General features: G+C 58.0%; 1 protein-coding gene across 2 annotated transcripts in view; it reads left to right on the plus strand.

The window, feature by feature from the left end:
- SHC2 (SHC adaptor protein 2) overlaps window positions 1-13187 on the plus strand; it is a 29290-nt gene that overhangs the window by 7616 nt on the left and 8487 nt on the right. Inside the window, exons 2-9 of one of the 2 annotated variants that reach the window (XM_040629818.1) lie at window positions 6544-6614; window positions 8366-8426; window positions 8602-8721; window positions 9907-9960; window positions 10116-10167; window positions 10261-10387; window positions 11640-11802; window positions 12421-12484. In XM_040629818.1, coding sequence (XP_040485752.1) covers window positions 6544-6614; window positions 8366-8426; window positions 8602-8721; window positions 9907-9960; window positions 10116-10167; window positions 10261-10387; window positions 11640-11802; window positions 12421-12484 — 712 coding nt within the window. The remainder of the gene's footprint in view (window positions 1-6543; window positions 6615-8365; window positions 8427-8601; window positions 8722-9906; window positions 9961-10115; window positions 10168-10260; window positions 10388-11639; window positions 11803-12420; window positions 12485-13187) is intronic. The other variant, XM_040629819.1, reaches the window with a different exon arrangement.

Raw genomic sequence — 13187 nt, forward strand, 5'->3', positions numbered from 1 at the left:
AAGCGAGAGGCGGGGATGGATGCCAGGCCTGTTACAGGTTCTGGAAACTTGGGTCACTTGCCGTATTGGTAAGAATGGTGTTCCCCCAAATTCATGTCCACTGGAACCTCAGAATGTGACTTTATTTGGAAATAGGGTCTTTGCAGATGTAATCTGGTGACAATGAGGCCATCCTAGGTTAGGATGGGCCGTAAATCTGTTTTTTTTTTTTTTTAAGATTTTATTTATTTATTCGACAGAGATAGAGACAGCCAGCGAGAGAGGGAACACAAGCAGGGGGAGTGGGAGAGGAAGAAGCAGGCTTCCAGCAGAGGAGTCCGACGTGGGGCTCGATCCCAGAACGCAGGGAATCACGCCCTGAGCTGAAGGCAGACGCTTAACGACCGAGCCACCCAGGTGCCCCCATAAATCTGTTTTTTTAGAGAGAGAGAAAGCAGGTGGATACGCAGAGGGAGAGGGAGAGAGTCTCCAGCAGATTCCCTGCTGAGCGCGGAGCCAGAAGCAGGACTCCACCCCATAACCCTGAGATCACGACCTGAGCCGAAATCAAGAGTCGGGTGCTTTGCCAACGGAGCCCTCCAGGCGCCCCAGATTGTGCAAATCTAACAGGACTGGTATCCTCCTAAAAAGAGAGAAATGTGTTGGGGCGCCTGGGTGGCTCAGTCGTTAAGCGTCTGCCTTCGGCTCAGGGCGTTATGCCAGCGTTCTGGGGTCGAGCCCCACATCGGGCTCCTCTGCTGGGAGCCTGCTGCTTCCTCTCCCACTCCCCCTGCTTGTGTTCCCTCTCTTGCTGGCTGTCTCTCTCTCCGTCAAATAAATAAAATCTTAAAAAAGAGAGAGAGAGAGAAATGTGGACACAGAGACACAGGAGAAGGCACGTGACGACAGAGGTGGAGACGAGTGTGTGCCTGTGAGGGTTTCGGGCCACCACCGCCCTGCTGGAGGACTCGAGGGAGGGCCTTGCCCTGGAGCCTTCAGCGCCCGCGCCCACACCCTGATTTTGGACCTTTAGTCTCTAGAACCGAGAGGGCGTAAAGTCCTGTTGCCGTCAGCGGTCCCGATTGAGGAGACCCACAGGCGGGCCAGGGTGATGTATGTTTTCTTTATAGGTAGCAAGTCTCCGTGGGAGGTACTTTTTAATTTTGGGTCAGACCTTCAGAATTGAGGGATAACAAACGTAAAGCGTGTACAGACGTCTCACATTCATGGCAGGACGCGGTTTTGCTCACCAGGAGTGCGGCCACTGCAGACCTAGCTGTGCGCGTGCCCCCCGCCAGGCGCCCGCAGCGTTCCCGCCTCCCCCCTGCTTCCCATAGACTGGTGTCTGCTCTGGAACCTCTCTGGGGAGGGAGACTGAGAGGCTGCGCAAACATCCGGGTTCCCAGCAAACTTCCACTGACTTGCCTTAGCAGAGATTGGATGGACACTTCCCATGATGATCGCTGCACGTTTAGTCTCATCAGGAAAACCATTAGGCCTCCAACCACAGGCTCATGGATGCGATAGGCAGCTTCCTCTTTTCTTCAAACAAAAAAAATTAAGATAGAATTTAATACCATAAAATTTTCCCATCTAAATTGTACAGTTCAGGGGTTTTTAGTATATTTGCAATGTTGTGAAACCCTCACCGTGATCTAATCCCAGAGCGTTCCATCTCCCCCAAAAAGAAGCCCCGTTGAGCGTCGGGGGCTCGGGTCCGTCCCCGGGGCAGCGCGTGTGGGCGCCGCGGTCCTGCTCGCGGCCGAGGGACGCTCCCGTGCGTGGGGGACCCATTATGTGGTCTGATCATCTATTGATGAAGACTTGAGTCATTTCCTTCCATCTCCTTAAAAAATAAACCCAGTTATGTTCATTGGTGGAGACTACCTGAAATAAAATGTTGAGCAGATAATAGTCTGGGCCACAGGGCACAAGGTAAGGAGGTCGGTGGGTGGTGGAGGGTCTCCCGGGCTGGGAGTGCAGAGAGCTGAGCACTCATTGGATCTCCGGCCTGGCTTGTGTGGGAGCTTGGCTCCATTCTTCCCCTCTGCAGGCCTCAGTTTCCCCACGGGTAAATCAGCTCCTTCCCTGTAGCATTCTAGGGTGGGCTCTGGGCTGCCTCTGTTTCTGCGTGTGCAAAGGTGGGATACAGAGCCATTTGGGGTCTCCTCCTGACCTTCTGTATTAGTGTCCTGGGGCGGCTGTAACAAATCCCCCCACACTGGACAGCTTAAGTCAATGGCAGAGTTGTCTTCCCCGGCTCCCGGAGGCTGCAGGTCCGAGATGCAGGTGTCTCGGGGTGGGCTCCTGGTGAGGGAAGGTTGTGTCCAGGCTCCCCCAGGTCCTGGAGGTGCCGGCAGCCCTCGGCTGGCAGATCGGTCACTCTGAGCTCCACCTGCGTCCTACTGGGACCCCCGTCTTGGATTTAGGGCCCATCTGCAGGCTCTGGGGGTGAGCAGGTGGACAAACCCTTCAGCGAGGCAGCATCCAACCCACCATGGCTGGTGTCCAGTGGGTTGTGCATCCCGGGCAGAGGTCATGCTCGCTGGCAGACCCAATGCTGAATCTGACCTCTGAGCTTTTTCCCCTGCCGTCTATTTAAAAGTAAAAATTCAATTTCTAGTCAATATTTACAAATTAGGAGGTTTCACACAAAAGCCCTGGATTTCTGGTGTCTTTTTTAAAAAAATCAGGTGTCTGGCAGCAGTGGGCCCCTCTGGCTTGGAATATGCAGTGTATGCCCCCGCCCCCGCTTCTGGTCGTGCAGTGGTTGGACTCCAGAACCTGAGGGCATGGGTTCAAATCCTGCATCTGCCACCTACAAGCTTGTGACTCTTATTGAACCTCCTTGGACCTGTGTTTCCTGAGAGGTGATAATTGTCAGTCTGGCGTGGGGACGTGGGTCAGTGCATTAAGAGGAGGTAATGTGTGCAGTATGCTCTCAGTGTGTGGGAGCTCACCCTGGCCGTCTGCTAGCCTCCCCTGCCTTGCCCCGTTGGCACTTGAGTTTGCGGTCCCTGCTCCCAGCCCTCTGGGGTGGCCCCATTGCATCCCCTCTTGTGTGAGCTCCCATCTCTCCAACACAGTTAAGTTGTGCACCCCACCCTTTGTCCAAGCAGGGGCTGGGGGCTCACTGAGGATTCCGGCTGCACAGTTAGAAAGGACTGGACATTGAGTAGGGTGAGCCCCGGGGTGGTATGGGAATCAGAACCCCTCACCCTGGGCCTAGAACACTGACACCCACTCCACAGATACATGCTCAGCTGGACGGAAGACAGCTGTTGGGCAGCCAGCGTCCCACCAAAGCTGTCCTTTCAGTGAGAAAATCCACTCCTGGGAGCAGGGACTACAGCAAATTCCCTTTGAGGTCCCACATGTCTAACGCATGCCTGGCATGGAGGCCATGCCCATCCATCTCTCCATCTGTCCATCCATCCACCTATCCTTTCGTCCATCCACCCATCCATCTATGCATCTATCTATCATCTATCTTTGTATCTATCCACCCATCCATCCATCTGTCCATCCATCACCTGTTCATCCATCCATCATCCATCTGTCCATCATCCATTTGTCCACCCATCCATCTGTCCATCTGTCCACCATCATCCATTTGTCCACCCATCTGTCCACCCATCCGTCCATCCATCACCTGTTCATCCGTCCATCCATCATCCTTCCATTCATCCATCATTCATCCATCCATCATCCATTTGTCCACCCATCCATCTATCTGTCCATCCACCCATTCATCTACCCATCCACCATCTGTCCACCTACCCATCAATCTGTCCATCTGTCACCTGTTCATCCATCCATCATCCATTTGTCCACCCATCCATCTACCTGTTCATCCATCCATTCATGGTCCATCCTTCTATCCTTCTATCAGTCCATCTCTCTTATCCATCCATTAATCATCTAGCCATCCATGGTCCATCCATCCATGGTCCATCCATCCATCCATCCATCTATCATCTATCTATCTATCTATCTATCTATCTATCTATCTATCTATCCACCTATCCATCCATCATCCGTCCATTATCCATCCATCCATCCATCCATCCATCCATCCATCCATCATCCGTTCAAGAGCTGAGACAGATCTGTTCACTCCCTTACTTAAAAGTCTCCCAAGGCTCCCCAGTTTACCCAGCATGAAACCCAGCCCCTCATCACAGCCCTAGGACCCTGCAGTCTCCTTGCTTGTGCCCTGTCATCTTTCTCTGCTCCTTGATTCTCTGCTCTGGCTATACTGGAGTTAGTCTGTGGCCTCTCCATGCTTGTTCTCACTGCTGGGCCTTGTACTTGCCATTCCCTTTGCCTGGGTCTTTGCTTGGCTTGCTCCTATTCTCCCTTTGGTCACTATCTCAGTTAGGAGTCACCATGTACAAATCATCCCACAGTCTGGTGCAGGACAACAAATGTTTATTATTTCTTTTGGCTCTATGGGTCAGCTGGGGCTGACGGTCTCTTTATTCACATGGCCATTGGCCAGTGTCAGCTGGGATAATGGGGATGGGCCACGTTTCTGTCCTCATAGAGCAGGCTGGCCTGGCAGGGTCGCAGGGACCTGAGACCAGTGAGGGGACAAGCTGCAGGGCACCAGTGTCCTTTGGTGACATCCCATTGGCCCAAACAAAGTCCCGTGGCCAACTCAAGGGCTTGGATGGGGGGAGGAATGACTTGCGACCATGTTTTTGCTACTTAATGATAGAGCTTGGAGATAATCTCATACAAATACATAAAAACAATTCTTGTCTTTTTTACGAATGCATACTCTTCCATTCCAAGAACTGTGATTTGCTTGTATTTAGCAAGAAGACAGGGTACACAGTTAAATGAAAAGTTCCAATGAACACCAATAATTTTTGGTGCACTATTTGGGACATACTTATACTAAGACAATATTCATTGTTTAGGGGCAATTGGAATTGAACTGGGTCGTGTATTCAATCTCACACGACTGGATGTGTTGAGTTTTAGGGTGTCTCTAGTTTCTTGCTAATTTGTTCAGTGCTGCAGGTCCTGGCGGGAAGGGAGGGTGTGTGCGAAAGGGTGTACCTGAAGGGAGACGGGGGCGGGGGGCAGGACTCACAGCGGAGGGCCCGGTGTAGGGAGCCAGCCCCTGGGGCCAGCACGAGGGGGAGCTTGGGGGCAAAGGGGGTGCGCGGGCGCTGACCCGCTGGGGCTGTTTGGGGCAGCAGACACCTGCCCACTGTTCCCCTTCTGGTCCTGCAGGCTCAGAGCCTTGTGGGGAGGGCGGGACGTGGGCCACCCCGCACGGCGACTTGGGTGCACACCAGCAGCCCCGGGGCTGGTGCGTCTGTGGGGCAAAGTCCTCAAAGTGGACTTTCAAGGTCAAAGTGTGTGTGTTTATGATTTTTCAAAAAGTGAGGTAACATTTACGACAAAGTTAACCATGAGCCGTTTTACTTTATTTATCTTATCTACCCTATCCTATCCTAGTCTACTCCATTCTGTTTTGTTTTAGGTAAGGTCTCCGCCCAACATGGGGCTTGAGCTCGTGACCCTGAGATCAAGAGTGGCATGTTCCACCGACCGAGCCGGCCCGGCGCCCCAACCATTACGTATTTTAAAGTGTCCATAGAACTTAGTGGTATTTAGTGCATTCACAAGGTCGTGCGACCATCGCCACTATCTAGTTCCAGAACATTCCATTGTCCCAGAAAAACGCGTTCCCGTTAGCCGCCATCCCCTCTCCTCCCCCAGCTGCTGGCGCCTGCCAGCCGCCTCTCTGTGTCTGGGTTTGCCTGTTCTGGACGTTGCACGTGCACGTTCCAAGCAGGAGAGGTGCTGTCATGAGGCTGTTGGCGCCAGCCAGCCCCCGCACATGGACGCCAGCTGGAGCGAGGCTTCCGGCCCAGAGCTGCTCCCTGCTCCTTGCCCTTGGCAGCCGTCGAAGCAGCCTGGAGCTCTGACGCTGTTGCCGCCTCTGCTGTCCCTCAGTACCGTCTCTCGGAGACACTACAGCACCTTTCTGTGGGGATGGCGGCCTAGGCAGGAGCTGGCACACTTTTCCTGGAAAGGGTCAGATAGTCAGTGCGTTGGGTTTCATGGGCCAGGTGGTTCCCTGCCCGTCTGCCTGCAGGCCCTGTGCTGGGCTTCGGGGCCGCAGCAGCGAGCAAGAGCCTCACCGTCCTGGTCCTCCTGGCGCTCTTCACGCTCTAGTGGAACAGAAAGCGAGAACCAACAGCAGACAGAGCCTGCAGGGATCAACTGGCTTCCAGGAAACCACTCGCTTAGCGTCAGGGAAGGTGGCTCTGAGGAGGTGACGCTGAGCCTCCAGATGGGAAAGGAACCAGTCTGCAGGTTGATAGGGAAAGGGAGCAGCAGGGAGACAGCAAGTGCAAAGGCCCTGGGGCAGCAAGGCTGGATGTTGCTAAGCACAGAGGACAGGGCTTCAGCCCAGTGGGGGCAAGAAAAGAGAGTGAATCACTTGCTGGAGGAAGGGCTTGGGTTCACGTGTACCCCGCCCCGGGCTCTTCTGGGCTGGTGCTTGGGGCCTGCCTGCTAACCGCTCGCTCTCTCTTCCCTTAGTACATGGGCTGCATTGAAGTCCTCCGCTCCATGCGCTCTCTGGATTTTAACACCCGCACCCAGGTGACCAGGTGAGATTTTGAGACTGGCTGCTGTGGGGCTGGGGGCCGGGGGCCAGGACTCGGGGCAGCTGGGGGAGGGCAGATGTGAGGCTCTGGAGAGGTGGTGCTGGCAGGCTCAGACAGTTTGTGCTGGGGATCCAGGATGACAGGTGCAGTGACCTTCCCTCCTGCCGTACAGTGGGGAACAGTGTGGCATGGACTTAGAATGGCCTTGGGGGGGGCACAGGGGTCTGAGTCCCAGCTCTGTCCTGCCCTTCAGCTGCCCCTGCTCCCCAGACCCTGGGTTCTCTCTGTTAAGGGGAGAAGACACCTGGTCCCCTGCAGGGGTGCTGAGAGACGCCTCAGCAGGCCGTGGGACCCGCGGGCGCTGGTGGGCTCCCGGTTAGGACTCAGGTCAGGGCTGGAAGGGGCTGGGAGCCCGTCCAGGACAGGGATGGCATCTCTGGTGTCCTCCCTGCTTTTGCTGGCGCAGAGGAAGCACATTGATCTCGTGATGTGCTGAGCTGCCAGGAGCCCTCACGAAGAGGCATGGTACAACCAGGGCTGAGACAGAAGGAAGTGACACCTTTTAGCACCTGAAAACAGAGTTAGTCCATTCACTGTAGACATAGTGACACTCTACTGAGATGTAATTCACACACCAAACAGTTCACCCACTTAAAGTGCACAATTCGATGTGTTTGGTTTCTTCACAGAGTTGTGCAGCCACTCCCTCCCTAATTCCAGCACATTCCATCAGTCCAAAAGGAAACCCCATATCCAACAGCCGTCACTCCCCACCTTCCCCCCAGCCCCCGGCCCCCGCGAGCCCCCTTCCCGTCCGTGGAGGAGCCTGTTCTGGACGTGTCACACATGTGGACTCACACGCCACGGGGCCTTCTGTGTCTGGTTCCCTCCCTGAGTGTTGGGGGCTCGGGTCCATCCCCGGGGCAGCGTGGGTGGGCGCCACGCTCCTGCTTGCGGCCGATCACATGCCCGTGCGTGGGGGACGGTGTGTGTGTGTGTCTGTTCACGGGTCAGTGGACCCTTGGCTGGCTTCCACCTGTTGGCGATTGTTATGACTTGTGCTTCTGTGAACAGGTCTTGTGTGGACGTGTTTTCGTTTCTCCTGGGCGTGTTCCTGGGAGGTGGGAGGGGGTGCTGGGCTGTGTGCTGACCCCACGTCTCGCTGTTTGAAGAGCTGCTGGGCCATTTCCCTGGTGTGGCACCGTTTTGCCTTCCCGCCAGCTGGATGTGAGGGTCTAGCTCCTTCTCGTGTCTCCGGCATTTTGGGGGGCCCAATGTGGTCTGACCTTCAGGGTCCCGTGACATTCTAGTCCCCCCGGGGGATTAGCAGTTTCACAGTGGTCTGTTCCTTACTGTCTGGGGGAGCCCAGAGCAGAGGTTACCCTCTCAGGCCACAGAAGGGGATCTTGACTGGCCTGTGGCCACACGGAACTTGGGGTCCAGGCTCAGGGGCTATGCTGGTGCCCCTGAATCTGACTCCTGTGGTTTGCGGTTGGGCTGTGGCCCAGGGATGCGTTGTCACTGAGAAGGAGGAGCAGAGGGCCAGAGCCAGGGGCGGTGTGGGGGGGTATCTGCAGGTACGAATGGGGTGGGGGCGGATAGCCCCTGGTCCGTGGCTCTGTCCCTTCCTCCTCTTTCCAGACAGCCCAGCTTCCCTCCCTCCTGTGAGCCCCACACTCTCTGAGCTCCTGCCTCCTCCCCACGCACCCCCCTGCCTCGAAGCTCATGAAGCCCCTCCTCCCTCCCCCACACAGGGAAGCCATCAACCGGCTCCATGAGGCAGTGCCCGGCGTCCGGGGCTCCTGGAAGAGGAAGGTGGGTGAGGGGCTTGTGGTCCCCGAGTGGTGCCGGTGGGCGTGGTTGGAGCCGTGGGGACCGCCACGGCCACCCTTGGACCCTGCCCGGCCGGAGCCCCTCTGCAGCCCCTCCTGCCCCAGTGCCCGGGCTCCCAGGCCTGCGGGCCCGGCACTGCCCTCTGCCCCGTCCCCAGGCCCCCAACAAAGCGCTGGCCTCCATCCTGGGCAAGAGCAACCTGCGTTTCGCGGGCATGAGTATCGCTGTGAGCATCTCCACGGACGGCCTCAACCTCTCTGTGCCTGCCACACGCCAGGTGAGTGTCACCACCGCGTCTCCAGCCCCACGCAGGGCAGGTCTGTGTGTGGGCGTGCTCACCTGGAGCTGTGCGACACCCCACCCGAGCCAGGAGCCGAGCTGCCCTCGTGGCAGCCACAGTCTGCGTGAGGGGCTGGGTCGGCGATGCTGCTGGACCCCACGACGCCCTGCAGAGACTGACCCAGACCCGGTGTCTGCAGTGCCCGGAGGGAGAGCCCTGGCTTGGAATCTTCTGGTGGAAACAAACCAGCAAAATAAGAGAATAATTACAAATTCCAAAAAGGACGTGGGGCCAGGCAAGGGGTGTTGTAGGTGTGCAGCAGACACTGTGACCTAGCAGGGGGATCATGGAGGGCTTCCTGGAGGCAGTGATACTAGCTCGGAGGGGGAGGTGAGCAGAGGACATCCCAGGCAGATGTTCCCCTGTGGGGGGACAGAGCTGGAGAAGTCACAGCTCTAGGATTTGTCCAGAGAGCACCGTGACCCCAGGAAGTGCTGTGATCTGTGGCTGTGGGGGCACAAAGGAGGGAGCCCAAGCCAGGGCATCTGTGGAGGACCTGGGGAGGCATCGGCTGCTCCCTGGGTCATGGAGGAACGTGAGCACTCAGGACAGCAAGGGATGGTGGCAAGTGAGCACACAGAGGAACGTGGAAATGAGTGTGCAAATGTGCACACAAGACAAGCATGCAAATGAGGGGTGCGTGCATAAGTGAGCGTGCAGATGAGCCAACATGTAAATGAGCATGCAAATGCGCACACAGGCGATGGTGTGGAGGCTGGAGCGGCAGGTCCCATCTGTATCTCTCCCTGCCTGCAGGGCTGCACTGGGTGTGCCAGATGAGTGTGCCACCCCTAGGTGTCTGCGTGAGTGGCTGCGCGGGCCCGAGTGTGATGTGTCAGGGTGTGAAGAGGGCTTGAGTGTGTCTGGTGTGTGTGGGAGTGGTTGTGTCCTTGGACCTGTCCCTGCGTGAGCATCTGCGCAGAGGCGTGGGTCTGTGCGTAACTGTAGTGTCTGCATCTGTGGCCGCGCTGTCTGTGTTGGGCATCGCAAGTGTGCACGTGTGAGGCTGCGTGTGGCCCGGGGGGCTGCCCGTCCAGCTGCACTTCGGGTCCCCTCCCTGTGGCCCTGGCCTAGTGACCAGGCCGAGCCTGCCCCGGTGACCACGTGTCTCTCTCCGGCCAGATCATTGCCAACCACCACATGCAGTCCATCTCCTTCGCATCGGGTGGTGACACGGTAAGGCCAGGGGCTGGGGGTGGATTTCTGGTCCCCTCTGTCCCCTGCAGCCCTGAGAGCCCCTGTTCCCTGCACTGCTAGAGCTGGGGGCCGGCGTCCTGGCCGGGTTGGCCCAGGCGGGTCCAGCTGACCCCTCCCCCGCCGTCTCTCTGCAGGACATGACGGATTACGTGGCCTATGTAGCCAAGGATCCCATCAACCAGAGAGGTGAGGTCCGGGGGGTGGGGCGGGCGGGGTCCTGCGCCGCTGTGCCAGCCAGCCGAGGCCGCGCGGATGCCATGTAACGAAAACCCTCCCCAGCCTGCCACATCCTGGAGTGCTGTGAGGGCCTCGCCCAGAGGATCATCAGCACCGTGGGCCAAGCCTTCGAGCTGCGCTTCAAACAGTACCTGCACAGCCCCCCCAGGGCGGTCGTGCCGCCAGAGAGGTACCAGGCCCGGCTCGCCCGTCTTCCGGAGATAGCGCAGGCCCGTGCTCACCGCCTCCGCCCTGGGCGCCGGGCCCCGCTTTGCCCCGTCGTTCCTCTGTGCGCCCCTGTGCACTCACGGCGTAGCCGCCGGTCTCCATTCCCTTGTCTGCAAACCCGGGATGAACACGCCCTGCGCTGCCCTGGCCTAGGCGAGGCCTGCGGGGGGCGGGGGGGGCGGGGGCGTCCGCGGCTGCTGTCATCCCATCTGGGTGGGGGTGGCCCAAACTTCTGCAGAGGGCCAGACAGTGTTTTCGGCTTTGCGCCAGACCACCTGTCTCAGCCGGCGGCAAGAGCAGCCGTGGGGGATGTTTAAAAGGATCAATGGGCCGCCGGCCAGCAAATCTGTATTTATAGACGCTAAATTTTGAATTTCATGTAACTTTCCCATGTCACCAAGTATTGTTCTTTGGATGCTCTCTGAATCATTTGAGAGTTTTGTGGTCTAAAAGAGAAGCAGCCATTCTTAGCTCCTGGGCCGCACGCACACAGGCAGCGGCCAGATCTGTGGGCCCTGCACTCAGCTGTTCATACACTAGGTAGAATTCGCTAGATGAGGTAATGAGTACACGGATGCGTTAGAAATGCAGGTATGTGCCCGAGAAGGAAGAGGCAGAGTACGCAGGGACAGACAGCCGCGTGAGTCTGCCGTACTGCCCCGCACCGCGTGCCTGGGCCCCCTCCCCCACGGGTTTAGGCCTCCGTGTCACACACACACACACCGGCGTCCATCCCCTGTGAGGGCATCTGCAGCCACCTCTACCTCGCACGGGCTGTGGGGGGGCCCCTGGTGCCAGCCGCTTCCCCTGTTTTGCTTTCAGGAGCCATAGGTGCCATTGCGGGGCCAGAGGGCAAGGACGGTGCAATGCTGAGGGCACCCCACCCTAGCCCCGCGGCACCGGACTCTGGGTGCAGCTCGGCCGGTGTGCTCTCTCCCTGGTCTCCCTGGGGGTGCGGACCGGCTGTCGTGAGGACCTGCTGTATTAGCAGAAGCACTGGGAAGCGCACCACGTCCCCCTGCAGCCAGCGTTTCCTGGCACCTGCCCTCTGCCTGAGAGGAGCCAGGGTCAGAGTCCCCTAGGCCTGGCTCGTCCCATGCACCTGGCAAAGCTCAAGCCACAAGGCCTTGGCACACTCTTGGGGGGCCCCCCATTCTCTCTCCCCCCGAGTACTGGGGTTCCTGCCTGTGCTCCCGCTTGCTTTCTGTCCCCAGGCTGGCCAGGCCAGAGGAGTCGGCCTGGGGGGACGAGGAAGAAATGGAACACAATTACTACAACAGCATCCCGGGGAAGGAGCCGCCCCTGGGTGGGCTGGTGGACTCCAGGCTCACCCTAACTCAGCCCTGTGCCCTCGGGGCCCTCGGAGCCCTCGGCCAGGTCAGCCTCTGTGGACCTTGCGGGCAGGGGTGGGGGGCGGCAGGGCTGTGCCCAGGAGCTGAGTCTTTGGGCTTTCCTGTAGCTTTCCTTCTGCTTCTCTTCTCCTTGATCCTGGTGGAGGGTCTTGTGCCTTCCTTCGCCCTTTCCCTCCCTCCTTCTCCAAACCGCACAGAGCGTCTGGCCCTACTCCAAGGCACTGAGTAAATCATTGTATCAGCAGTTTCATCAGGGCCATGAAATGGGCATCCCGGGGCAGTGACAGGAGTATGTGACAGGGAGACTGACTCTGTGCTCAGGGGACTTTCAAGAGGAAGCAGTGTTGGGGCTGGGCCCTGTCGGGGAAGAGTTGCTGCCTGGGAGAGCAGTGCAGGGAAGGGCATCCAGGCGGAGGGAACAGCATGTGGCAGGGGGCAGGAAAGGAGAGGAGAGGGCAGTGAAGGCTGCAGCACAGGTGGGTGGGGGAACGAGGGCCGTTTCGGAGCCAGGGGCTGGGGCTTCCCTTCGCCTCTGGCTGATGTCTCCAGCCATGCAGGAGGGTGGGGTGCTGGGGAAGCCTGGGTGCTGGGCTGGGAAGGGCGGCTTGCACATGGCCGGGGAACCCCTTACTCTCTTTTTCAGGGGGCATCTCCTGCTCAAAGGGACACGCACAGCCTGCCATGGGACCTGGGCCCGTCAGGTACTGGTAGGTGCCCTGGGGGCTCGGGGGTGCCCCACCCCTCCCCACGCTGTCTGTCTTTTCGCTTTCGCCTGTGGGACCGGGCTCACTTCCCATGCCCTCAGGAGATCTGACCACATCATTCTCTTTTTATTCTGCACAGACTAGTTTCATTGTGTTTTGGGGAGAGATACTGCATTCTCATGGTTCAAAATGCCAGAGCATAAGAAGGCATCCAGTGAGAAGTCGCTGGGGCACCCCTGTCCCTGTCTGCCTGTCACTCCCCAGTAGGCCGCCACTGTCAGTAGTTACCAGTTTTCATTATTTTCCTGGAATTTTCCACGTATCTTCAAGCCAGTTCAAATGCGTGTGTCATTTTGCACATTTTTGCAGCTGGTGGCGTGCTGTGCACACGTCCACCTCGCTTTCTCCAGGTCGCCCTCCGTCCTGGAGCTCGTTCTGCGTCCGTGCGCGCAGACGTCCTCATTCTTGTTTGCACGTTGGACCCTGTCACCCTGTGACGGATCTTTTCTATTTCGCCTCTACTGACTCCTGGACGTGTGGGCGGACCTCCAGGTGTTTGCTCTGACGTAGCAGTTGCCCTCCCATCAAGGTACCGTGGGCTTTTGTTTAACAAAATGATTGAGTTTCTGCCCATGAGCATCTTACTCCGTTAGGCGTAATTACAAGGGACCTGCCCCCGCCCCCAGTCCAGGAGCTCCCCCCCCCC

Source organism: Ursus maritimus, unplaced genomic scaffold (genome assembly GCF_017311325.1).
Source record: "Ursus maritimus isolate PB19 unplaced genomic scaffold, ASM1731132v1 scaffold_14, whole genome shotgun sequence".
NCBI lineage: Eukaryota > Metazoa > Chordata > Mammalia > Carnivora > Ursidae > Ursus > Ursus maritimus.